The 27,456-nt window shown below is 43.6% G+C and overlaps 2 protein-coding genes across 9 annotated transcripts in view; one reads left to right on the forward strand and one right to left on the reverse strand.

Moving 5' to 3' along the window:
- Positions 1–22,279, reverse strand: part of prepl (prolyl endopeptidase like) — a 58,308-nt gene extending 36,029 nt beyond the window's left edge. For 5 of the 8 annotated variants that reach the window (XR_010018892.1, XM_063055662.1, XM_063055664.1 and 2 more), the window contains exons 1-6: positions 21,945–22,279; positions 18,556–18,684; positions 16,496–16,559; positions 7,562–7,765; positions 6,868–6,994; positions 6,213–6,429 (exon numbers count right to left, since the gene is read on the reverse strand). Coding sequence is in view for 7 of the 8 variants with exons in the window: in XM_063055662.1 (XP_062911732.1) it covers positions 6,213–6,429; positions 6,868–6,994; positions 7,562–7,765; positions 16,496–16,559; positions 18,556–18,684; positions 21,945–22,133 (930 nt within the window). In the remaining variant the exon portion in view is untranslated. Of the gene's footprint in view, positions 1–6,212; positions 6,430–6,867; positions 6,995–7,561; positions 7,766–12,018; positions 12,134–14,174; positions 14,300–14,933; positions 15,007–16,495; positions 16,560–18,555; positions 18,685–21,944 lie in introns of those variants that run through there. The other 3 variants (XM_063055665.1, XM_063055667.1, XM_063055666.1) reach the window with 3 other exon arrangements.
- A 148-nt stretch (positions 22,280–22,427) lies between these two features.
- Positions 22,428–27,456, forward strand: part of camkmt (calmodulin-lysine N-methyltransferase) — a 368,560-nt gene continuing 363,531 nt past the window's right edge. The window contains exon 1 of the mRNA XM_063055669.1: positions 22,428–22,829. Coding sequence (XP_062911739.1) covers positions 22,671–22,829 — 159 coding nt within the window. The 5' untranslated portion in view covers positions 22,428–22,670. The remainder of the gene's footprint in view (positions 22,830–27,456) is intronic.

Consider the following 27,456-nt stretch of genomic DNA (forward strand, 5'->3'; position numbering starts at 1 on the left):
TTGTTGAATTTATTTCAAGAAATAACAAGCAGGATAGACAAAGGAGAATCACCAGATGTTGTGTACTTGGATTTTCAGAAGGCCTTTGACAAGGTGCCACATGAGGCTGCTAAACAGGATAAGAGCAAGGGTATTACAGGAAAGAAACTAGATAGACAGATAGATAGATATACTTTATTGATCCCGAGGGAAATTGGGTTTCGTTACAGCCGCACCAACCAAGAATAGAGCATAAATATAGCAATACAAAAACCACAAACAATCAAACAACAAAATGCAAACGGTGCCAGATGGAAAATAAGTCCAGGACCAGTCTATTGGCTCAGGGTGTCTGACCCTCCACGGGAGGAGCTGCAAGTTCGATGGCCACAGGCAGGAACAACCTCCTGCACCGCCCAGTGTTGTATCTCGGTGGAATATGGCCGAAGTCCAACAGTGAAAAGTTCAATATCCGGTCTACAATCACGTTCCTCGATCGTAATATGACCCGGATTGCACCATCAGTTGTTAACCAGGTGCAAAGGTGCAACGGAAACTAGCATGGACAGAGCATTGGCTGATTGGCGGGAGGCAAAGAGTGGGAATAAAGGGATTCTTTTTGGATTGGCTGCCAGTGACTAGTGGTGATCTACAGGGGTCTGTGTTGAGACAGATTCTTTATACAGTGGCATGCAAAATACACTTCCCAACACTGTATTCTGCTAATCTGTCTAACTCCATCTGCAGCCTCCCTGCTTTCTCAATTCTACCTGCCCCTCCACTTGTCTTTGTATTGTCCACAAACTTGGCCACAAAGCCATCAGTTTCATCATCCAGATTGCTGACATTCGACGTACAGTGGCATGCAAAAGTTTGGGCACCCCGGTCAAAATTTCTGTTCTGTTTCTGCTGATGTATCCAACTATGGCAGAGTCATCAGAAAGCTTCTGAAGATGACAAGACTCTGTGCAGTAGTTGAAGTCCGAGGTGTAAATGGTGAAGAGAAAGGGAGACAAGACAGTCCCCTGTGGAGCCCCAGTGCTGCTGATCACTCTGTCGGACACACAGTGTTGCAAGCACACGTACTGTGGTCTGCCAGTCAGGTAATCAAGAATCCATGACACCAGGGAAGCATCCACCTGCATTGCTGTCAGCTTCTCCCCCAGCAGAGCAGGGCGGATGGTGTTGAACGCACTGGAGAAGTCGAAAAACATGACCCTCACAGTGCTCGTCCAGGTGGGCGTAGACACGGTTCAGCAGGTAGACGATGGCATCCTCAACTCCGAGTCGGGGCTGGTAGGCGAACTGGAGGGGATCTAAGTGTGGCCTGACCATAGGCCAGAGCAGCTCCAGAACAAGTCTCTCCAGGGTCTTCATGATGTGGGAGGTCAGTAGAAAGAATAAAAGCGCAGACTATTTACTAAATGGGGAGAAAACTAAAAAAACCCAAGTGCAAAGGGATCTTGGAGACCTCGTGCAGGATTCCCTAAAGGTTAGTTTGCAAGTTGAATTGGTGGTGAGGAAAGCAAGTGCAATGTTGGTATTCATTTCAAGAGGATAGAATATAAGACCAAGGATGTAATGTTGAGGCTGTATAAGGCAGTGGTGAGGCTTCACTTAAGTACTGTAAGCTGTTTTGGGCCGCTTATTTAAGAAAGGATCTGCTGACATTGGAGAGGGTTCAGAGGAGGTTCACCAGAATTATTCCAGAAATGAAAGGCTTATCATGAGCATGTTTGATGGCTCTGAGCCTGTACTCACTGGAATTTAGATGAAAGGGGTGGGGGGGGGGTCTCATTAAAACCCATCAAATTTTGGTAAGACTAGATAGAGTGGATGTGAAGAGGATGTTTCCTTTGGTGGGGGAGCCTTGAACCAGAGGGCACAGTCTCAGAATACAGGGAAGTCCCTTTAGAACAGAGATGAGAAGGAATTTTTCTAGCAAGACAATGGTGAATCTGTGGAATGCATTGCCACGGATGGCTGTGGAGGCCAAGTCATTGAGTATATTTAAAGCGGAGGTTGGTAGGTTCTTTATTAGTCAGGGGGTCAAAGGTTGCGGGGAGAAGGCAGGAGAATGGGATTGAGAGGGATAGTAAATCAGCAATGGGATGATGGAGCAGACTCGATGGGCTGAGTGGCCTAATTCTGCTCCCATGTCTTATGGTCCTAACAGTGCAAATTGATGTGCAGTTTCTTTAAAATATTTTCTGTGCAGCTTTTTGTAGTCACAGAACAATTAAAATAAGTTTTCTTGTTTTTATTCCTGGGTATCTTTACATAAGAAATAAGAGTAGGAGTAGACCACTTGGCCTTTCTAGGCTGCTTTGTCATTATCATACTAAAAAATTAGGTCAGCAGTTATCTGACTATCAGAGCAATCCACCATTATTGATCCAACTAGGACCACAGCTTTTGCATTGGAGTAAGATTTAAATCCACAATTTCTGAATGCTAGGATTGGCCAGGCTAACTCTCCAAATTTATAAAAGTTATTTTATCTAATTACCAAAAAATTAAGGGAGTATAATTAATCAATATTAATTACTAATACAGATGTATCAGTATTACATTGGAGTAAAGGGAATTACAAAGGTATGAGAGAGGAGTTGGCCAGAATTGACTGGAAAAGAACACTGGCAGGGATGACGGCAGAGCAGCAATGGCTGGAACTTCTGGAAGCAATTCAGAAGGCGCAGGATAAAAAACATCCCAAAGAGGAAGAAGTATTCTAAAGGCAAGATGACACAACCATGGCTAAGATGAGAAGTCAAAGCCAAAGAGACAGCATATTATGTAGCAATAATTAGTGGGAAGTTAGAGCATTGGGAAGCTGTTAAAAACAGAAGGCAACTAAAAAAGATATTCAGGTAAAGATGGAATACGAAAGTAAGCCAGCCAATAATTAAGGTAAAGAGGATATCAGAAGTTTCTTCAGATACATAAGGTGTAAAAGAGAAGTGAGAGGAGATATGGGACTGCTGGAAAACGATGCTGGAGATATAGTAATGGGAGACAAACTGAATAATAAGTATTTTGCATCAGTCTTCACTGTGGAAGACACAAGCAGTACGGTGGAAGTCTGGTGAGAAAGGCAAATGCGATGATAGTATTCATTTCAAAGGACTAGAATATAAAAGCAAGGACATAATGTAGAAACTTCATAAAACCCTGGTAAAGCCTCACTTGGAGTCTTATGAGTAGTTTTGGGTCACTTATCTTACAAAGGATGTTCTGAACCTGGAGAGGATTCAAAAGAGTTCATGAAAATGATTCCAGGATTGAATGGTGTGTCATGTCATATGAAGAATATTTGATGGCTCAGGGCCTGTATCCACTTCAATTGAGAAGAATGAGGGGTGACCTCATTGAAACCTATCGAATGGCGAAAGGCCTCGATATAGTGGACGTGGAAAGGATGTTTCCTATGCTGGGAGAGTCTAAGACCAGAGGACACAGCCTCAAAATAGAGGCGTATCCTTTTAGAATGGAGATAAGGAGGAATTTCTTTAGCGAGAGAGTGGTGAATCTGTGGAATTCTTTGCCACAGGCTGCTGTGGAAGACCAGTCTCTGTGCATATTTAAGGCAGAGGTCGACAGATTCTTGATTAGTCAGGGCATGAAGGGATTCAAGGAGAAGGCAGGATATTAGGGCTGACAGGAAAATTGGATCAGCCATGATGAAATATTAGAGCAGACTCGATGGGCCAAATGGCCTATTCTGCTCCTATATCTTATGGTCTCATATGTGTATTCGTTTTTGATCAATGAACAAATTTCATTGTTTGTCATATTCTACAGTAACTGATTTCTTTCCATTATCTTTCGAAGATAATCATTTGACATAGCAGATGTGGTTGGACGACAAACCACCACATTTTGTTACAGCTCTACAGGAAGAAGGTGGTAGCACTCGAGACTGTTGGAAGATTTGAGCAGAATAAAGCCAGAAATGGAGAATTATCATAATGAAAAGACACAATCTAGTCTAGTGTGGTTTTGTTTGGAAGAAAAAAAGGGAAGATTTTGAAGAGGAGTAAAATTATTCAAGAAGCTTCAACCGCTTAAACAGAAGAGTTGTTTCACTGAGAAGTAGGTAACTAGTGGACACAGATTTAAGTCGCAGCATGTGAGGACAGTGAGTAAAATTATTTCACTTGGTGAATGGTGAGGGTCTGGAAATTACTGATTGAAAGGTGGTAGCCATATTTTAAAAGGTACTTGGACGAACACCTAAGGAGTAATAATTTAAAGGCTATGGACGGAGAGCAGGGAATGAGCACTTGAAAACAGTAACTGCAGGGTTACAGACCAAGAACAGAGAATTGGGCTTAATTTTTCATCAAATTGTCTTGAGCTCAGCATCTTGGAAATATCCTGTTTTGTCACCATAGACTCCAAGTCTAGGCTTGGACCACTCCTGAGGTATTGTGTACAGTTCTAGCTTTGCTATTTAAAGAGAACTGAACAAGAGAAAACCTGCAGATGCTGGAAATCCAAGCAACACACACACAAAGTGCTGGAGGAATTCAGCAGGCCAGGCATCGTCAATGGAAACGAGTAAACAGTTGTAGAGACCCTTCATCAGGACAGGAAAATAGATGGAAGGTCAGAGTAAGAAGATGGGGAGAGGGGAGGAAGTAGTAGGTGATAGGTGAAACTGGGAGAGGGGGTGGGGTGAAGTAAAGAGCTGGGAATTTGATTGGCGAAAGAGATAAAGGGCTGGACAAGGGGGAATCTGATAGGAGAGGACAGAAGGCTATGGAAGAAAGGAAAGGGGGAAGGAGCACCAGAGGGAGATGATGGGAAGGTAAGGAAATAAGGAGAGAGGGGGAAATGGGAATGGGGAATGGTGAGGAGGGGTGGCAATTAGCAGAAAATCGAGAAATTGATGTTATATTACAAGGTGTTGCTCTTCCAACCTGAGTGAGGCCTCACTGTGATAGTAGAGGAGGCCATGGACTGACACGCTGGAATGGAAAGTAGAATTGAAATGTGTGGGCACTGGGAGATCCTGCTTTTTCTGGCGAACGAAGCAAATAAGCTCGGTGAAGTGGTCTCCCATTCTCAGTTGGGTCTCACCGATATACAGAAGGGAGCAGCGGATACAGCAGGTGACCCCAACAGACTCACAGGTGAAGTGTCACCTCACCTGGAAGGACTGTTCGGGGCCCTGAATGGTAGTGAGGGAGGAGGTGTGGAGGCAGGTGTAGCTGTTGTTCCACTTGCAAGGGTAAGTGCCAGGAGAGAGATCAGTGGGGAGGGACGAGTGGACAAGGGAGTCGCATACAGGAGCAATTCCTGTGGGAAGTGGAAAGTGGGGGGTGGAGGGATGTGCTTGGTGGTGAAATCCCAATGGAGGTGGTGGAAGTTGCGGAGAATTATGTGCTGGATGCGGAGGTTGGTGGGGTGGTAGGTAAGGACAAGAGCAACCCGATCTCCGGTGGGATGGGGGTGGATGGGGGCGGGTGCGAAAGGAGACGTGCGTGAAATGGAAGAAAGCTAAAGTTGCTCTGGAAAGAGTTCAGTGATGTTTTATCAGACTGGTTCCAGGTCTACTATTCTCGAGTTTAGGATAATTATAGGTGACCTCATTGAAATATACAAAATGCTTAAAAGATACAAAGATAGATGCAGGGAGGATATATCCACTGGCTGACAGGTCTAGGCCATTTAGTAATGAGATGTTGAGAAATTTATTTATGAGTTGGTGAATCTTTGGAATTATACACACTGGAGATCTATGGAATTCCAGTCACTGACTGCAGTAAAAACTCACATCAGCTTTTACTGAATATTAGAGTAATTCAAAGAAAGGGCAGGAGAATAGTGTTGAGGTGATCAGCCATGATCTTATCCAATGGCAAAGCAGTCCAGAGGGGCTAATTGGCCTACTCCCACTCTACTTGGCATCTGGTTTTTGGATCAAAATTTAAACAAGACCCTACTTGCTAAACATTATTTAAAGATCATAAGCTTTCACCTAAAATTATCACAATTCATCTCTCAAACAACAAACAGGTTATTTGTGTGGGATCACAATGCGTGGAAGTGGGGCGCCAGGACTCTTTAAATTATAACAGTGACAACTCTCCAACAGTGTATCACTTGATGAATAGATCTCTAGGTCAGTTTATTCAACCCACCTGGAGGATGAACTTGTCTTCCAAATATGTTTTAATTATATTACACATCAATATGTAGGCAAGATGTTTATATTAATTTGAACTTACTCCATACTCTTTTGAGGCACCAAAATTGGTCAGAATATATAACTGGTTTTTCCAGTGTTCCACATGATAAATGAGATCAGGAAGTCGCTCTTGCACAACCCTGGCCAACTCCAGTGGATGCATTCGATCAATTAACCAGACCTCCGAACTATTCTTACTGTTGCTGTTGATGGTGATGAATTTTCCATCCTTGCTACAGGTTAGCTCCACAAAAGACCTTAAAAATAGAAGAAGGATTTCTTTAGACCACTATTTTGCCAGTGATTTAACTGAAATCAGTTTAGAAACAGAATAAGTCCTACCATTGGAAGAATGGAGGGGTTGTAGCCCAATCTTTAAAGTACATATTGACATGCTGCAGCTTGTAACATTCCTACTCCCACTGCTGGACAATATCCCCCCCGCCCCCCAGTACTGAAACAAATTCGTTTTGAATTTACGTACAAACTAATTTAAGAATGAAGGATGAGATGGAATGAAGGAAGAGAATTCTGCTATGTAAAGGTCAATAGACATCCAAATCTGGGGCATTGCTTTGAAAGTACATTGCAATTACTGGAATAACAAGAAAATGACTGAGCACCTTTGAATGAGCAGTCTCATTCAAACACCAATATGACTAGGCTTTGTATGTCTTGTTCCAGCTTTGTAATACCTGATATCATTCTCTTTGTAAACCATTTCAGATGTTGCTCTCTGGTCTCCCAGCAGAAGCCTGAAAACTTGTTGCGATTGAAGCTTCTCCAAAATGGTGTAGAACAAGCAGTTATCTGTGGCCCATTCTGTAATAGAACAAAATGTTGCTTGCTGATTTTAAAGCAAAGACTTGCAAAAGTACATTAACTGCTTTGAGTCCCTGCTTCTCACTAGCTCTTACTCAAGTCTCAGATCTTTATCTATGGTCCCACCTCTCCTTTGAGACTATCACAGTGTTGCATAACCTCAATCTGCAGCAACCTTCTTCATTCAGATATCTTCTGTCTCAGCCTCACATTGCCTGTTCTGACCCCATCCCAAGACTCAGAGTGCAAATTGCTGTGCAGATGGAAAATTATATTGAAGTGATAATGTGCAGGCTCCCCACAGCCCGTGTCCATCTTGCACAAGGCACATACAGCAGAATTTAATGCCATTGGGGCATCAGATAAGGAGTTCAGATGGCTTGCTAATTATGGTTGGAGATGGTTGCAGGCATCATTGGATCAGGTCCATTTGGTAGGTCAGGCATGCAAATTATGGTCCAAAATACAGAGACAGCAAAGTGAGAGTGAGAGCGAGAATGAGCAGTGCAGGCAAAAGCAGCAGCACTCCGCAGTAATAAAGGAACACTCTGCTGGATGAGGACTCACCAAAACTAAATGCTTTTGGCAAAACGTGTGCCACCACCGGCTCTGAATCAAGCTTTACCACAACACAACTGGGTTCATCTGATATCGTACATATGCTTGAAGCCAAATACTTCTGATTTGGTGAGACTCTGATGCGCTGAAATTGAGCATCTTTTGTTTGAACAAACTGTAGCTGATCCAGGCAGAGAACAACTTCAGGAGGACCTGTGGACACAAGTAATGTTTTATAGTGCAGGATACAAAACAGATCAGGTAAATTCGCAAACACAAGGAAATCTGCAGATTTCTATTCAAATGCCTATTCTGGTATCTGTCCCCCACTTTTCCTTCGCTACATTGACGACTGCATTGGCGCTGCTTCCTACATGCATGCAGAACTCGTTGACTGTATTAACTTTGCCTCCAACTTTCACCCTGCCCTCAAGTTTACCTGGTCCATTTCCGACACCTCCCTCCCCTTTCTAGATCTTTCTGTCTCTGTCTCTGGAGACAGCTTATCCACTGATGTCTACTACAAGCCTACTGACTCTCACAGCTATCTGGACTATTCCTCTTCTCACCCTGTCTCTTGCAAAAACGCCATCCCCTTCTCGCAATTCCTCCGTCTCCGCCGCATCTGCTCTCAGGATGAGGCTTTTCATTCTAGGACGAGGGAGATGTCCTCCTTTTTTAAAGAAAGGGGCTTCCCTTCCTCCACTATCAACTCTGCTCTTAAACACATCTCCCCCATTTCACACACATCTGCTCTCACTCCATCCTCCCGCCACCCCACTAGGAATAGGGTTCCCCTGGTCCTCACCTACCACCCCACCAGCCTCCGGGTCCAACATATTATTCTCCGTAACTTCCGCCACCTCCAACGGGATCCCACCACTAAGCACATCTTTCCCTCCCCCCCTCTGCATTCCGCAGGGATCGCTCCCTACGCAACTCCCTCCCCCATTCGTCCCCCCCCATCCCTCCCCACTGATCTCCCTCCTGGCACTTATCCGTGTAAGCAGAACAAGTGCTACACATGCCCTTACACTTCCTCCCTTACCACCATTCAGGGCCCCAAACAGTCCTTCCAGGTGAGGCAACATTTCACCTGTGAGTCGGCTGGGGCAATATACTGCGTCCGGTGCTCCCGATGTGGCCTTTTATATATTGGCGAGACCCGACGCAGACTGGGAGACCGCTTTGCTGAACATCAACGCTCTGTCCGCCAGAGAAAGCAGGATCTTCCAGTGGCCACACATTTTAATTCCACATCCCATTCCCATTCTGACATGTCTATCCACGGCCTCCTCTACTGTAAAGATGAAGCCACACTCAGGTTGGAGGAACAACACCTTATATTCCGTCTGGGTAGCCTCCAACCTGATGGCATGAACATCGACTTCTCTAACTTCCGCTAATGCCCCACCTCCCCCTCGTACCCCATCTGTTACTTATTTTTATACACACATTCTTTCTCTCACTCTCCTTTTTCTCCCTCTGTCCCTCTGAATATACCCCTTGCCCATCCTCTGGGTCCCCCCCCCTTGTCTTTCTTCCCAGACCTCCTGTCCCATGAGCCTCTCGTATCCCTTTTGCCTATCACCTGTCCAGCTCTTGGCTCCATCCCTCCCCCTCCTGTCTTCTCCTATCATTTTGGATCTCCCCCTCCCCCTCCAACTTTCAAATCCCTTACTCACTCTTCCTTCAGTTAGTCCTGACGAAGGGTCTCGGCCTGAAACGTCGACTGCACCTCTTCCTAGAGATGCTGCCTGGCCTGCTGCGTTCACCAGCAACTTTTATGTGTGTTGCTTGAAATCTGCAGATGCTGGACATTCAAGCAACACACACAAAATGCTGATGGAATGCAGCAGGCCAGGCAGCATCTATAGGAAATTGTTCAGTTCTGAATCATTATATAGCTCTTACACAAAACTGCATTACATTGGCACTCAAGGTACTATCTTTGCACAAACATTTCCCTTTTACTACAACTTGCATCTGGAGCAGTAAATCTGGATGTTACAGAAATGGCATGAAATTCTTTATAGACATAGACACAGAATAGTACAGCACAGTACAGGCCCTCCGGCCCACAATGTTGTGCCAAACCTCAAACCCTGCCTCCCATATAACCCCCCACCGTAAATTCCTCCATATACCTGTCTAGTAATCTCTTAAATTTCACTAGTGTATCTGACTCAGGCAGTGCATTCCACTCACCAACCACTCTCTGAGTAAAAAACCTTCCTCTAATATCCCCCTTGAACTTCCCACACCTTACTTTAAAGCCATGTCCTCTTGTATTGAGCAGTGGTGCCCTGGGGAAGAGGCGCTGGCCGTCCACTCTATCTATTCCTTTCATGAGACGACTAATAAACAACTCAAAGCAACACAAGCAGTAAAACTGCATCTCCAGGGACACACGTACACAAGAGATTCTGCAGCTGATGGAAGTCTTGAGCAACACACACAAAATGCTGGAGGGATACAGTAGGTCAGGCAACATCAATGGAGGAGAATAAGCAGTCGATGTTTCAGGCCGAGACCCTTCATCAGGACTGGTAAGGAAAGGGCAGAATCCAGAGGTGGGGGAGAGGGAGTAGTAAAGGCTGGCAGGTGATAAGTGAGACCAGCTGAGGGGGAAGATGGGGGGAAGCAGCATAAAAGGGCATGATCTGGGCAGCCAGGAGGTGTTTGGAGGAAGAGACAAAGAGCTGAGGATTAAGGAATCTGATAGGAGAGGACAATGGAATAAAAGGAAGAAGGTGAAGCTCCTTTTGATTTGCCGAGACTGATTTGGGAAATGATGGGCAGAAAAGGAGTAAGAGAGCAACTGAAGTGAAAAAACAAGGGGGATGGGGTGTGGAAGAAACATAGCGAGTTGTTACCAGAAGTTAATAAGATTGATATTCATGCTGCCAAATTGGAGACCACCAACACAGCCTGGCTTTGGTGTGGGGGAGGCCCTGATCAGATACGTCAGTGTGGAATTAAAATGCAAGGCCACTGGGAGATCATGGCTGTTGTGCTGGATGGAGTGAAGATGCTCGATGAAGCGAGCCTCTAATCTTCATTGGGACCTTGCTGAGGCCAGACAACAGCTCTTGGACACCTTCTCTTACCTATCCCTGAACCAGAACCCCACTGGTAATGTTCCCAGACTATCTCTGCTATACTAACACTACATTGGTGCCATTTTCTGCACCCATGCTAAGCTTGTCAATTTAATCAATTTTGCCCCCAACTCCACCCCGTCCTCAAATTTCCTTGATCCTTATCTGACACCTCTCTCCCCTTTCTTGATTTCTGTCCCCGTCTCCGGAGACAGCTTATTTATTGACATCTTCTATAAACACAGCAACTCTCACAGCCTGGTCTTTACCTTTTCCCACCCTGTCACTTGTAAGAATGCTATCCCCTTCTCTTAGTTCCTCCATCATATCTGCTCTGAGGGTGAGCTTTCCATTCTAGGACATCAGAGAAGTCACATTTTTTCTTAAAAGAAAAAGCCATCATTTGAGGCACATTTTTCCCTCCCCTCCCCTCTCTGCTTTTCACAGTGATCACTCACTCAGCAACTCCCTTATCCACTCGTGCCTCTCTAACAATGCCCCTCCTGGCAATTAACCATGTTAAGTGCCACTGCTGACCTTCTCCCTCACCATCATTTAGCACCACAAGCAGTCCTTCCAAGAGAGGGGGTGCTTCACCTGCAAATCTGTTTGGGTCATTTATGCACCTGGTGCTCCCCACGCGACCTCCTCTACATGGCGAGACTCGGCGCAGACCGAGGGGCTGCTTCGTTGAGTACCTTCACTTCGACCACTAGAACAACCACGATCTCCCACTAGCCACTGATATCAATTCCATTACAATTCCTGGCACTGATCTGTCTGTCTACTGCCACGATCAGGCGAGACACCAAGTTGGAGGAGCAAGTTAAATCAAGTCAAGACAATTTGACCTCATAATCAGACTTGGTAGTCTCCAACCTGATGATATGAACATTAATTTCCCTAGCTTCCAGTAACCACTCCCTAAATAGCATTCGTTTTCCCCCTTTCCGGTGACCCTCTCACCCTTCTCTTCCCCTCCTCCATGCTTATGATCTGCCCATCACCCCTCCCTGGTTACCCTGCTCCTTCCCTTTAATCCATGACCCACGGTCCTTTCCTATCAGATTCCTTCTTCAGCCCTTTACCTCTTCCACCTATCACTCTCCAGCTTTTTATATCATTCGCTTTCTTCTCCCCCCTTCCCCACCCTCCTACCTACCTTTCCCCTCACTTGGTTTGTTTCTGAATTCAGCTTCGACTCTCCCTCGTCCAACTACTGCTTTATTCTGGCTTCTGCCCCCTTCTTTTCCAGTCCTGATGAAGGGCCTCAGCCCAAAACATTGACTGTTCCTTTCTCACCATAAGACCGACTAAGATCCTCCAGTATTTTGTATGTGTTGCTCAGCTCCAATAACCCAATACCTGGTGCCGTCTGTGTGGAGTTCGCACTTCTCCCCTTTGACTGCATTGCTTTGCCCTGGGGGCTTCCATAGATGAGCAGATTGGTAAGTTAAATGACCATTGTAAATAGTAGAACCTTGGGGAGAGGGGAGGGTATATGGAGTAATGCAGATGACACAGAAATGGTCAGTATTGACTTGTTATTTGCCTGAGATCAAAATGTTGCTTTTACATTACCAGTGGAATCTGACAGCCTGCCAGTGAGACACATGAGCCTAGGAATTCAGTAGTGATGGTGGGGAGGTTAAAGACAGCATTCCGCACAATAATTAAAGTATGACTCTTCTGACACAGGACGAAGTTCGAATATCGCACTGCTTAATGGCCTGCTGAAGTGGTGTTCAGACTGACAGGGTTATCCCAACACTTCCCTTCACACTGCCCCATTTGCAGAGCGTGGGAAGGAGAGCACCATCGCATCTGCGATCAAGTCCGGTGGGGAGAATGGAGAGGACGGCGCGCGGTGGGGAGAATGGAGAGGACAGTGTGCGGTGGGGAAGTGCGGGGAAGAGTTCAAAGGCGAGAAGGTAGTACTCTACTGAACTAGAGTTTCCAACTCCTACTGAATAAGGAAAAAGCTTATTCAGACTGTGCACAACAGCAGATGCACCTCAAGATAACAGTACCACACATCATTCCTGAAATGGAAATTACATTTTTGGTGAATGAAAATTACAAGCAGGATTTCTAGCTGAAGGAGGTCGACTGCATTTCCGGAGGGCTGATTTAACATGGAAATCACCGCAGTCATGTCCCAACATGGAATTAACTGGCACTCTTCACTTATTTCCAAACGACAAAGAAGAAAGCCATTCAGTTTATTCAGTCTCATGTGCAAACTCTACAAAAACAGTACCAGAGGGCAGGATTGAATCCAGTTCACTGAAAGTTGTGTGACAATGGCATTCATTGCCTGGTAAAAGTTTCCTTCAATATCTGTTTCCAAATGCCAATTGAAAAGAGCTTCGCCATGAATTGATGGAATCACGCCAATTCCAGAAACACAGCTCAACATAAGACAACACTGTAACGAGCCAAGGAAAAATTAAATACGTTTAAAAACATTAGCTATATGAAAATTACTCTAAATTTACTGTCACATTTATCTAGATCTTTAGAGGGGAAAATCAACTCTTACAGATTTGTGAGAAACTGCAGATGCTGCTGGAAACACGTTGTTGGAAAACTCAGTCAGCCAGGCAGCATCCATGGAAGCAAATGCTTCTGGTCAAGACCTTTCATTTACACAAATTTGACCAACATTAACAGATCATCTAAATGAACAACAAGTTACTGTTTCACTCAGAAAGGCTTCCCACACTATCTAGGGACCCAAGCCCTCAATTCACTTGCACTTTTCTCCAATCCAGTGTGCTTTATTTCAGAATCAGAATCAGGTTTATTATCACCGGCATGTGACATGAAATTTGTTAACTTAGCAGCAGCAGTTCAATGCAATACATAATCTAGCAGAGAGAAAAATAATAATAAACAAGTAAATCAATTACATATATTGAATAGATTTAAAATAATGTGCAAAAACAGAAATACTGTATTTAAAAAAGAAGTGAGGTAGTGTCAAAAGATTCAATGTCCATTTAGGAATCAGATGGCAGAGGGGAAGAAGCTGTTCCTGAATTGCTGAGTGTGTGCCTTCAGGCTTCTGTATCTCTTCCCTGATGGTAACAGTGAGAAAAGGGCATACCCTGGGTGCTGGAGGTCTTTAATAATGGATGCTGCCTTTCTGAGACATCGCTCCCTAAAGATGTCCTGGGTACTTTGTAGGCTAGTAACCAAGATGGAGCTGACTAGATTTACAACCCTCTGCAGCTTCTTTCAGTCCTGTGCAGTAGCCTCTCCATACCAGACAGTGATGCAGCCTGTCAGAATGCTCTCCATGGTACATATATAGAAGTTTTTGAGTGTATTTGTTGACATGCCAAATCTCTTCAAACTCCTAATAAAGTATAACTGCTGTCTTGCCTTCTTTATAACTGCATTGATAAGTTGGGACCAAGTTAGATCCTCAGAGATCTTAACACCCAGGAACTTGAAACTGCTCACTCTCTCCACTTCTGATCCCTCTATGAGGAATGGTATGTGTTCCTTTGTCTTACCCTTCCTGAAGTCCACAATCAGCTCTTTCATCTTACTGACGTTGAATGCCAGGTTGTTGCTGTGGCACCACTCCACTAGTTGGCATATCTCACTCCTGTACGCCTTCTCATCACCACCCGAGTTCCTACCAACAATGGTTGTATCATCAACAAATTTATAGTTGGCATTTGAGCTATGCCTAGCCACACAGTCATGTGTATATAGAGAGTAGAGCAGTGGGCTAAGCACACACCCCTGAGGGTGTTAATTGTCAGCGAGGAGGATATGTTATCGCCAATCTGGTTAGGAAGTTGAGAATCCAGTTGCAGAGGGAGGTACAATGTTGTTACAATGTGGTTTCGTCTACACTGGAGAAACCAAACACTGATTGTGTGGTACTCTGTGGAGCACCAAGGTTCAGCTCACAGTAGCGACCAAAGCTTCCAGCTGCCTGCCACTTTAATTCATCGTCTCACTCTGACTTTACTGTGATCACCTTCACTGTTAATGAGGCCCAACATAAGCTTGGGGAACATCAGCTTATCCTCCACCTTGGTACATTGAACTTGTTGTTGTTATTCCTCTCTGTACCTCCTGGCGCATCGGCTGGGAACCTTGCCGTTTCTTTAGCATTTTGTTTGTTGTTTTGTTTTAAAAAAGCCGGGTTGCCAGCTCAGCACTAAACCCAGCACAAATGGAAAGCGTGCAAGCCTTGCAGTCTAATGCTGATGTCACTCCACCACTGGCCAGAACATTAAACTGACATATTCTGTACTTACTCAAAATCACGTTCTCCAATTTTAAAACGCAAACAACAGGAATTCTGCAGATGCTGGAAATTCAAGCAACACACATCAAAGTTGCTGGTGAACGCAGCAGGCCAGGCAGCGTCTCTAGGAAGAGGTGCAGTCGACGTTTCAGGCTGAGACCCTTCGTCAGGACTAACTGAAGGAAGAGATAGTAAGAGATTTGAAAGTGGGAGGGGGAAGGGAAGATCCAAGATGATAGCAGAAGACAGGAGGGGGAGGGATAGAGCCAAGAGCTGGACAGGTGATAGGCAAAAGGGGATATGAGAGGATCATGGGACAGGAGGTCCGGGAAGAAAGACAAGGGGGGGGGGTGACCCAGAGGATGGGCAAGAGGTATATTCAGAGGGACAGAGGGAGAAAAAGGAGAGTGAGAGAAAGAATGTGTGTATAAAAGTAAGTAAATAAGTAAGCAGACTGGGAGACCGCTTTGCTGAACACCTACGCTCTGTCCGCCAGAGAAAGCAGGATCTCCCAGTGGCCACACATTTTAATTCCACATCCCATTCCCATTCTGACATGTCTATCCATGGCCTCCTCTACTGTAAAGATGAAGCCACACTCAGGTTGGAGGAACAACACCTTATATTCCATCTGGGTAGCCTCCAACCTGATGGCATGAACATCGACTTCTCTAACTTCCGCTAATGCCCCACCTCCCCCTCGTACCCCATCTGTTACTTATTTTTATACACACATTCTTTCTCTCACTCTCCTTTTTCTCCCTCTGTCCCTCTGAATATACCCCTTGCCCATCCTCTGGGTCACCCTCCCCCCTCCTTGTCTTTCTTCCCAGACCTCCTGTCCCATGATCCTCTCGTATCCCTTTTGCCTATCACCTGTCCAGCTCTTGGCTCCATCCCTCCCCCTCCTGTCTTCTCCTATCATTTTGGATCTCCCCCTCCCCCTCCAACTTTCAAATCCCTTACTCACCCTTCCTTCATTTAGTCCTGACGAAGGGTCTCGGCCTGTAACGTCGACTGCACCTCTTCCTAGAGATGCTGCCTGGCCTGCTGCGTTCACCAGCAACTTTTATGTGTGTTTCTCCAATTTTAGGTTACTCAGTCTTTATTACATAGCCCTACTACTAGCAATATGACACAAAGCACCATAATAAGCTTAGCTTCAGCGATTCCCTTGGTTTTCAGGCATGGGGAAGGGATGGGTTGCACAAACTCATTTCCCAGTTCAGGCTCAAACACAAAACACTATACTTGGTATGGCTTCCCACAGGTACTCCTGACTGCTGAGAATGTGCAGCATTTTTATGTTTATTTCTAATTTCTCGACGATACAATAAAAAAAGACATCTCCACACAAGTTTACAAGGTTGGGATTGCTACAGAGCCATTTAATTTTAAGCCTTTTAGAGTCTCATTAGGAAAATTCTCAGTGATCAATTTTATAGAAGATCTATGATTCAATATCCTTGAGGCAAAACAGCCATTCTCCCATTATAGAGTTAGTTTGTGACTTCAACTGGGTTCCAATGTTATGTGATTTCTTTGGTGATTTATTATAATGAAAGATTGTACCGTTCTGAAATTTTCTATAAATGCAGCCATCATCTTCAAAGTACTCAGTGTCATCCACACGCATCTATGGAAAGAACATTAATAATATCAGCACAAGTCACATTTATTATCATTCATACAATCCGCTAAAGTATTGGTCCTGTCTACATAAACACAGAATTCTTAAGAAGACAACAAAAAACAAATTAAGCTCAAGGCAGTGGAATATTTTTGTCAGCAAGGATTTGGCTTGAACTTATCTCTTTAAAACTTGCAATTTTTTCCCCCCAAAACAAAAATACAAGAGGCAATGGTGAATGTTCTATTTCCAACAAGGATTTTATAAACAATGGAAAATAAATCAATATTCTTCTACCAATATTAGCTTTTCAGATAACTGATTAATAAAAAATATTGCTGAATACAACTTCTAATAAGTGGAGTCAAACCTCTGTGGGGATTGCAAAAGGTGTCCACAGTTTTCAAAACCAGAATAAGAGATGCGACTCCTTTTCCCATTCTTAGGTGAATAGAATTGGTGTGTTAGGAAGAAGTAAAAAAAATGTGCCAATGTGGAACCATTGTAAAACATTCGGAGAGGTTTACTGGTATCCAATTCTGACAATTAGGGAATTACTCAGAATGGTTGGGGCTAGGAAAGGGTTTCTGAAATTGCAAGATGCAGAAGAGATTTTTTTAAATGAAAGAATAGAAAAGGATGCAAATTTTCTGATTTGTTTTACTGATGGGGAAAAATATTCCTCAAGACTTATTACTTATATAACCCTTAAAAAAAAATAGCAGGCCAGGGTGGCTAAGTGGTTAATGATGCAGACAGGATCCATGGCCTTAGCTACAGAGGCACAGATTTTCAAAGCAAAGAAGTCACGATGTACTTTTATGAAACACTGGTTCAGATACATTTACAGAATGTCTGGTTCTGATGTCACACTTCAGGAAAGATGTAGAGATGAATAGATGCAAGACAGAATGGAATTGGGCTTAATATCATTGTAATATGATCAGGTATGGCCCTATATAATAGAAACAAGATGAATCTGCTTTTGTACACAATTTCTCTTGCAATAAAAACCATAAATGCTTGCCATATCTGCATGCTACCTTTCAGTAATTAAGGAGCAAGGACAGCTCAGTTCTTCTGAACACCTACAACTCTTAATCTCTTGCTGTTTTAAAAATACTGCATCGTTCTATTTTGCCTTTGCTACGTCCTTGCCCACATCCCCTTGCATCCTGCTTGTGTCCCACAATGCCACTCAGTACTGTAAGAGCAAAGGTTCAATTACACTTGAACCCTATATCCAGATAATGAGTATACCCTGTGAACAGCTGGATGCGGTGACATCATTTATATACTGATCTTACTGCCACACAAGACTTGTTTCTCTTACATCTTCTGTTTACTTCTCATAAATTCAGTTAGAACAATTTTTGTTGTGAATCTGGAATTTTCGGATAATAATTTGTGAATTCCACAATGGAAAATTTCCATTACCCAAATGGCTATAATGTGGGGGAGCCGCGTATGTCAAATGAACAGCTCTACTGTTTCCAAATTTCTCGCTCTCTCCTTTCTTTTTCAAGTAGAAGGGTTACATTTTGCATGAGATACCTGCCAGGTGTTGTAGTGCAGTGAGATTCAGTGGAAATAATGAAGGCACAACTAGCATCCAAAGATGTAGAGGTTCAGGGAGAAGGCAGGAAAGTGAGACTCTTAGTATTGTTCGTATATAGAGCTGGGATGGACTCAATAGGAAAAATGGGCTATATGTTTTGTGCTTCTGTTGTTGCTAATACTAACCAACCAAGTGAATTTCGCTCAGGACATTAAGCGTGGAGCACGGTTGATGGCTGGTGGCGGGAGGGGGAGGGGGTTTAATGAGAGGGAGTGTCAGTAATGTCCAATTGACTATTTAATAAGAAATGGGTGACAATCCAAGTCTCATAAATGGAGTGGGCACCTGACCAATGTGCCAAGCTTCAATAATATGTTGCTTTCAGAAAAAAAAATCAACAATACATGTATTATTTCAAGAGACAATTAGCAGAATTACACTTACCACATGTTTATTATTATTGGAGGCATACTTGTCACAAATTGATTCTAACCTCCTTTTAATCCTATCTTCCGATTTATGATACTTGTGTGACTTTGACTTGTAATATTTTAGTTCTGCTTGTAGAAGTTCCTTAAGAAAAAAAACACAAACTTCACTGAAAGAAATCCACATGGGTTATTTAGCATGTACAAAGATGTTACTGTTTTGTTACTGCCTTTCCTCGGATCTTAATGAGGTAATAACTGCATTATCTCATCAGCCATAATTTTTAAAGAAAACTTTCTGCCTGTAACATGAAGGTAGGATGTGGAATATGCATCCCATTTCAAAAGTAATATAAATTCACTTTTATACATCAGAATTATTTTTCCAAAAATTAATTGACAAAACAAAACACTATCACAAAAGTAATTATTTTGGTCACCTACCTACAGGAAACATGTAAATAAGGTTCAAAGAATACAGAAAAAATTTACAAGGATTTTGCCAGATCTGGAGGACCTGAGTTATAGGAAAGGTTGAATAGCTTAGGACTGCAAGTTTTTTTAGAACATAGAGGATTGGGAGGAGATTAGATAGAAATATACAAAATTATGAGGGGCATAGATAGGGTAAATGCAAGGTTTTTTTTCCACTAAGGTTGGGTGGGACTATAACCAGAGTTCGTTGGTTAAGGGTGAAAGGTGAGAAGTTTAAGAGGAACATGAGGGAAACTTGTTCACTCAGAGGGCCTTGAGAGTGTGGAATGAACTGCCAGCACAATTAGTCTATGTGAGCTCAATTTCAGTGTTTAGGAGAAGTTTGAATAGGTACATGGATCATAGGGATATGGACAGCTATCAATGGGAGTAGGCACTTTAAATGGTTTTGACATAGACTAGATGGGCTGAAGGGCCTGTTGCTATGTTGTACTTCTCCATGATTCTATGATGAGAATCTGTACCTAATTTATCCTATGAAATTTCTTTTAAAGCTGTACAAAATTAACAGACTGTAGATAATTCAAAATTTGATCATTTTAACAGATGGTTATAAGTATTATTGGTCCCTTTAATGACAGAAATTACATGTTACATCATCTAAACCTGTAGAACTGCATTAATTGAGGAGACAGTGATTCATTCTTTCCTGTGGTCAAGTCTGTTGCATTAAAAATTTTAAATACAAAATTAATGTCAGATTTGGAAGCTTAAAATGAGAAACAAAATCAATACATCAGTCCACCAAAATCTGTTGCACTATGAGATGATTAGGCCTCAGGCAAAGTCAGGTCCATTTCCAGAAACCAGGATTATCCTTACTACTTCCTCTTAACATCCCCATCCCCAGAGAAACTCGAATCAGCTGACTCTGCTCATCACATTCAATATCACAAAATGGCTGATAGCACTGGATACATCAGTTATTACAGGACTAAACAACACTGCAGCTGTTCTTTTCAGTAATACTGAAGATCAGTACATGAAAATTAGCCATGTTTCTAACCTAGCTTTTTTAAAAAATGGCTGCAATGTGGAAGATTGATCACGAAATCTGCTCAGAAGTAGGACACATCTGATCTAGCTAATTTTCACCCAGATTGTCTACTTTTATTCACCACTAACCCACCCAGTATGTCAACAATATCTTGGACCAAAGAGCTGAATTCCAGAGAGAAGTGAGAATGAATAACCTCAACATTTGACTGAGCTTGGATTCAGCAGCCTCGGTGTAAATGGTTGGAATCATGCCTTGCGCAAAGGAAGGTGGTTCTGGTTACTTAAATTCAGTCATCTCAGTCTCAGGACGTCAGTCAGAAGCTTACAGAGGGCAGTCCAGGTCTCTACCACCTTCAGCTGCTGCATCAGAGACTTGCCTTCCGGAAGTGGGAAGTGGGAAGTGGGAACGTTCACTGATGATTGTAGAATGGTTAACCCACAGAAAATTCCTCAGCCAATGAGGAAGTTGATGCTTGCAAGTGGAAAGACCTAGACACGACATCAAGGGATACGGGGAGAAGGCCAGGGAATGGGGTTGAGGAGGGGGAGAATAAAAGGACGAGCCATGATTGAATGGCGGAGCAGACTCGATGGGCCAATTCTGCTCCTGTATCTTATGGTGTTATGTATTCTCTGATGGTTACTGAGGCTCAGCAGACGCCAAATACTCTATCCCACTGCTGAAAATATCCTGACTGGTTGCATCACTGCCTGGCGTGGCCAGTCGAAAGTACAGGAAGACAAAGTCTGCAGAGAGTTGTGGATACACCCTGGTCCATATCACTGGCACAGCCCTCTCCCCCCATCACTGACAAAGTCTACAGGGGATGCTGTGTCAAGAAGACAGCATCTGTCATCAAGGATCCCCACCTGCTCGGCAATGCAGTCTTCTCACTGCTACTGTCGGGCACGAGGTAGAGAACACCACCACAGCTACATTCTTACAACCATCAGCACATCCCTAGCCCATCCCCAACAATCAGTCACCTCTTGAACCACTGTGGACTTGTGTCTGATTATGCAAAAACAATTTTTGCCTCTCTTCACTGTCTTGTATAATGTATGCACAGTCCACATTCTGTGCTGGCTATTGCTTAGTGCTGCTGTTTTAGTGTAACTCTATGTCACCTTACTTGACAGTAAAATCCACTTGATCCACAAGATGCACTGTAATTAGTCACCCAGTCTAAGCAGACAGCACTCACAACTTCAAGTGGATGTGAACACCACCACCTGCAGGTTCCTCTCTGTCACTCCATCTTGACCTTTCAGTAAAATCTTTGTGACTACTGGGTGTAAACTGTGGAGCTACCAATCCAACAAATACTATTCCACCACTTCCACCAAAGGACTGCGGATGTTCAAGACAGTAAGTCGTCACACCTGTCAAGGGCAGCAAGGCATGGGCAATAAATCATGCTACAACAGGCACATGGCAAACAACAGGAGAAAATAATCATCTTTCTTGGTAGGGTTGGTACTCTCTGCAAATGAAAGGAAGTTATTTTAACGCCACTCAGAAAGCTGAGCAGCCGGTGAAAAGAATGTCGCATTTCTTTCTCCACCATTTAGCAGTCAGAGCTGATCTCAGTAGCAAGTGCACAGTGAAGTTGACGGTCAGGTGATTGGCATCTGACCTTTAGGTGACGCGCAGTCACGTGACCGAGCCGTGGGTCGGCGGCGAGTTCACTCAAACTGACCGCAAACGTCCAACTAGTGATATGCAACTGGAAAACATCAACTATAAGTACAATTCACGTTTTTGGTAAGACATAAAGCGCTCAGGTGTGAAAGCTGAAACTAACTTTCTATAATAAACATAAGTGTATCGTTAAATGTATCAAAATACCCCATTAATCCATTTCAGTATCTTACAAATGGCCAGTTTAATGCATGGAGGATGGTACTCACCTGATAATTAAACGCTTCACATTTATTACTATTTCCCTTTTCTAAATGTTCACAACTTTTCGCAAACTCCCTGACTCCCCAGCTGCGAGTTTCATACGAGGATCTTTTCAACCCACATGAAGCTGCTGCAAAGCAGCTGGATTGGAAACTCTGTTTTATCTTTAGAAGCAAAATGACCGCACGAGGCATTTTAATCTCAGTCCACGGCTGTAGGAGCAAGACCCGTTCTTAATTTCCCTATCTTTTTTAAAAAGGTGAGAATTATACATATCCTCTGGTTGCAATTAAACAAAAAGCAAACACTGATCACAACACCTCACATCCCAGTACACTGTTCGAGCGCACGCAGCAGCGTACAGGCAACTCCGAGACAGAATAAATCCATCACCCACCCGTCACTCATCGCCCAATCGCTGCTGCCTCTCCCGTCGATTCCAACTCAAACTTGATCGCTTTGGTCTGCAGTTCCTTCTAACCGGAAGTGAAACAAATACACGCGAGCCGGCTGTGTGGCTGTTACTTTTTTTTTGCCCTCCTTCCCTTCGTCCCTTTTTAATTTGTGTGCCTTGAAAAGACCGGGACATTGTGAGCGGAAAACAATCGCCAGCGCGGATCACTGTGAAACATGTGCTGCTTAGGTAACAAAAAAGTATCCCCGTAGTTCACACAGAGACACTTGTGGCAGCTTGTTGCCAATTATTTGTGACCAGTTGACTGTCGCCGCCGATGCTGGAGACCGCGCCGATGGAATGCGAGCCCGGCGATGAGAACACGGCGCCCGGCTCCGAATCCGCTGCTGACAGGGGCTGCCATGGGAAGGGCAGGGCGTGCCAGCTGATCCCGGACACTGGCCTGGCCAGAGACCGGTGGAAACTGCTGCAGCGGGTAAGAAGCCCACGGATGGGGTTTGGTCGCGGGCGGCCGTTTGTCAGTTCATAATGTTTTCACTGACTGTGGACATTAAAAAGGGTGGGGGGGGGGAGGAGTGCAACATATTGTGCATTCGACGTGTCATGTATAAAATGCATCTTAATATTATTAAATATGCGTGTTATAAATCAGATGATTTGCACATACGAAGAAACGGGGTTTGGCGAACAAGAAATAATGGAGTCATGCCTTGCAACCATATCGAAGTCCTCAGTTTAGAATTAGGCATAGAGTTGTTTAAACACAAAGACGGAAAGAAGACATTTGCTTCTGTATTACTTCAACCTCCCTTGACAACTGTTGTTATAACTCATTCTTAAAAAAAAACACCCTTTATTGTAGCTTCTACAAATGATCAGTTCCATACACATCTCCCGCGTTCCTCGGGCACGTTGTCACCTTCCAGATATGAATCTGTCATCCCCAGTGCTCCAGGTCGCATTGCTGCTTTCGGGTATTCAGCCATCTCTCAGCACAGAAATAGCTCGAGCCAAAGTCGAGTGATTGGAAGCCGTTTCTATGTTCCTACCCCCCCCATCCCCCCGCCATTCCCACTCTGACATTTCCGTCCTGGCCTTCTCCACTTCTGAGCCGAGCCAACCACAAACCAGAAGAGCAGTATCTCACGTATCTGCAACCCAATAGCATGAACTTTGACTTTTCAACTCTCAGGTGACTTCCACCCCTGTGGTCCTCTCCTGCTGATGCACCCATGCTTTGTTTCTGCCCCCTCCCCATTTTACCCGCCCTTTATAAACCTCACGTTTCCTTAACAATTCAGGTGACCACCTCCCACTCTTCACCTGGGCATTGCCATAGCAACGTTCTTTTCTAAACATGGAATCAGGTTCCATACTGAAGACACTCAGCTTTACCTTTCCATTCTCAGGAAGGTTTTACTTGTGTGACAGAGATCCTTTGTAATTTTCAGTTTTGTCTAATTAGATATTGAGAGGATTGGCGTAGAACATTCTTGCTCTCAGATCCACTTACCCTTTACTCAGCCTCAGTTTGAACCAGGTTCTGCAATTTCCTCATCGTTCACTTCTGGGATTAGGGGGTTGTATCACGAGAGATCAAGGAGAACTGGTTTGTAGAAGGTTGAGAAGTAACCTCAATAAAACATAGAATTCTGATGGTCTAAGTACGTTAAAAAATGAGATTTTTCAGACTGCTTTGCAGTCATGAGTTGTATGGATCAAATGGGAAAATGAGCTTGAGTTAGAGATGAACACATTTATGATACTGAATACAGAGTATGTTTGAACTGCACAATGTCTTGCTATTTCATGTTCTATGAGCTGATCTTGAAAATTGACATCTTCTCCTTGACAAATCTCTAGACTAGGGTCAGACTATCTCCTGCTGAAGAACTCAATTCTACTGCCCACCTTCACATTTCATTGACTCTTCCCATCTCCTCCTGAATGGTGATCAAAATGCAAGCCTGTGTAGAAGTGTCACTACAAACCCTGCCATCAATTTCCTTTACTATACAACATTCATCTCATCCATCACTCATAACATTCGTCTGCGCCTGCTGCAGTAGGGCTGTCTGCCCTAATGATCAGGGTCTGTGCTGATGAGGGCTGGTGACCAGGCCAAGATGGTTCTGGAGTGTGAGGGTTAGGAAACCCAGTTACTTCCAGAGAATTGGAGAAGCTTACCACTGCATGATGGTCTCCTGAGGTTGATGATTTGTGACTGTCAATGGTGATAACTGAGGGACAGCCGCTGGTGTAAAGACATTTAGGCAAGGTGTAAAGATGTGTTTTTCTAGGAATACACCACGTACAAAACAAGAAATCTAGCTCAGATGAAAGCAGGGAGGATTTGCTACGGTTTATGCATCTTGGGTGTCCGTGAGAATGGATAGGTGGGGTCTGGAAGATTAACATGGAGTCACAGAGCACCACAGTACAGAAGCAGGCCCTTTGGCCCATCAAGTCGGTGCCGAACCATTAATCTGCTTAGTCCCTTGCATCTGTACCACAGCCTTCCATACCCCTCCCATCCATGAACTGTACCTATCAAAATTTCTCTTAAATGTTGAAATTGAACCTGCTTCCGCCACTTATGTTAGCAGCTCATTTCGCACTCTCACCACCTACTCAGTGACGAAGTTCCCCCTCGTATTCCCCTTAAACCTTTCGCCTTTCACCCTGAACCCATGACATCTAGTCTCACCCAACAGTACTCAGAAACATTCTGTTGGACAAAATAATGGATAACTTTGTGAGGGTTTTACCATCCTTTTGAAGAATGAAATTGAGTACTACCTAGCTTAGTGGAAACCTGTCATCAATTGACTTGTAAGAAAGAGACTGGAAGAAAACACACCAGTAATGTGATTGAGCGTTGTACTCCAACAAACAGATTATGAAGAAACAAAGAAGAAATTCTATCTTTACTGCAGGCAGTATTGGAGAGGAACACTCCATAATCAAATCGTTATCAAGGGAGAGCTGAGCTCAAGATTTAGTAAAAAAACAACAAAGATAATGGAAGATTAATAAGAAAACATGGGTGAACCTAAATGAGTACACAGAAAAAAGTAACTATATCGATGACAAATGCTGATGCTGATTGACGGATCTGAAAATAAGGTGATCAAGGTTGGCAGCAACTGCTACCTTTGATAGCATCTGTCAAGTTAAAGCTATGAAATGTAGGTCTAGCAATAAGGTGTCAGTGAGAAGAGAATTCATTGTTTGAAAGGAGTGGCTGATTTTTTTCTGTGTTATATCATAGTTAAAATGGTTTGATTTATTATCAAAGAATGTAAACAGTATACAACCTGAAATTCTTACTCTTCTCAGACATCCACGAAAAACAGAAGAATCCCAAAAGAATGAATGACAGAAAAACATTAGAACCCCAAAGCCCCCTTTCCCCCCTCCTCCATGCAAGCAGCATATCACAGTTGAACACATCATAGGTAGTTGATAGTTTTCTCAAGAGAAAAAGCAAATTAGTATTTGGCTGGAGTGTGGGGACTCACAGACCAGACTTTAACAAAACAATGCTCAGAGTACCCAAGATATCATGGTCATCTCCCTCCCGACCATTGGTTACAAGAGGCCCTACTGCAAGAGAGCAACACTTATCAAAGATCTTCACCGTCCAGGTCATGCCATTTTCTACAGCTACCATCAAGCAGGGGACACAGAGCCTGAAGTCCCGCTCCACCAGGTTCAAGAACAGCTACATTCCTTCAACTAAAGCAACACTATGACTACTTTTGATCTTTTTGCACTGGAATGGACATTTTGTTTAAATTGTCTTTTTTCTTGTATAACTTCGTATGACTCATTTGTGACTTTGTTTCTCTTGTGACAGTTTTGTATCTGACACCGTGTCTCTGAGGTGCTGCTGCAAGTGAGCTTTTCTCTGTATCTGCGTGCACGTAATTGAGCATGTGGCAATAAACTCGACTATTAATGGCTAAAATAAACTTAAGCAATCTTATAAACAAAGGGCATGCTAGCACTCAGTACTGGCATGTGGCTGGTTCTGTGAGAATATTGAATTCCTTGACAAGTACTCAACATGAAAAGCTTGTGCTGTAGAGTCATAGAAAAATACAGCACAGACTTCAGCTCATCTAGTCTGTGCTCAGCCATTTGAACTCCCTACTCCCATCGACCTGTACCGGGACCATAGCCGTCCATACCCCTACCATCCATTATCTATCCAAACTTCTCTTAAATGTTGAAATCGAATTCGCATTCACCACTTGCACTGGCAGCTTGTTGCACGCTCTCATGACCCTCTAAGTGAAGGTTTCCCCCTCATGTTCACCTTAAACTTTTACCTTTCACCCTTAACCCATGACCTCTAGTAGTAGTTCCACCCAATCTCAGTGGAAAAAACCTGCTTGCATTTATCCTATCTATACCCCTCATAATTTTGTATATTTCTATCAAATCTCTCCTCAATCTTCTATGTTCTAAAAAAAATGCAATCCTAACCTAGTCACTTTTCATGTCCTCCAGACCCAGTAACTTCCTTGTAGATTTTCTCTATACTCTTTCAATCTTATTTACATTTTTCCTGTAAGTAGGTGACTAAAGTTGCACACAGTTCTCCAAATTAGGCCTCACCAATGTCTAATGCAACTTCAACGTAGCATCCCATCTTCTGTACTCAATACTTTGCTTTATGAAGGTCAATGTATCAAAAGCTTTCTTTACGACCTTATTAACCTGTGACATCAACATCAGTGAATTATGGACCTGTGTTCCCAGACCCCTTTGTTCCTTCAAAAGTGAAACAACTCGCACTTGTCTGCAATAAATTCTATCTGCCATTTTTCAGCCCATTTTTCCAGCTTGTGCAGATCCTACTGAAGCCGTGATAGCCTTCCTCACTGTCCACTACACACCCAGTCTTGGTGTCATCCACAATATGCTGATCCAGTGAACCACATTATCATCCAGATTGTTGATATACAGAAGATGACAAACAACAATGGATCCAGCACTGATTCCTATGGCACACTGCTACTCTCAGGGCTCTGGTCAGAAAGGCAGCCATCTACTACCACTCTCTAGCTTTTCCCACAAAGCCAATGTCTAATCCA

This window comes from Mobula hypostoma, chromosome 8, assembly GCF_963921235.1.
Source record: "Mobula hypostoma chromosome 8, sMobHyp1.1, whole genome shotgun sequence".
NCBI lineage: Eukaryota > Metazoa > Chordata > Chondrichthyes > Myliobatiformes > Myliobatidae > Mobula > Mobula hypostoma.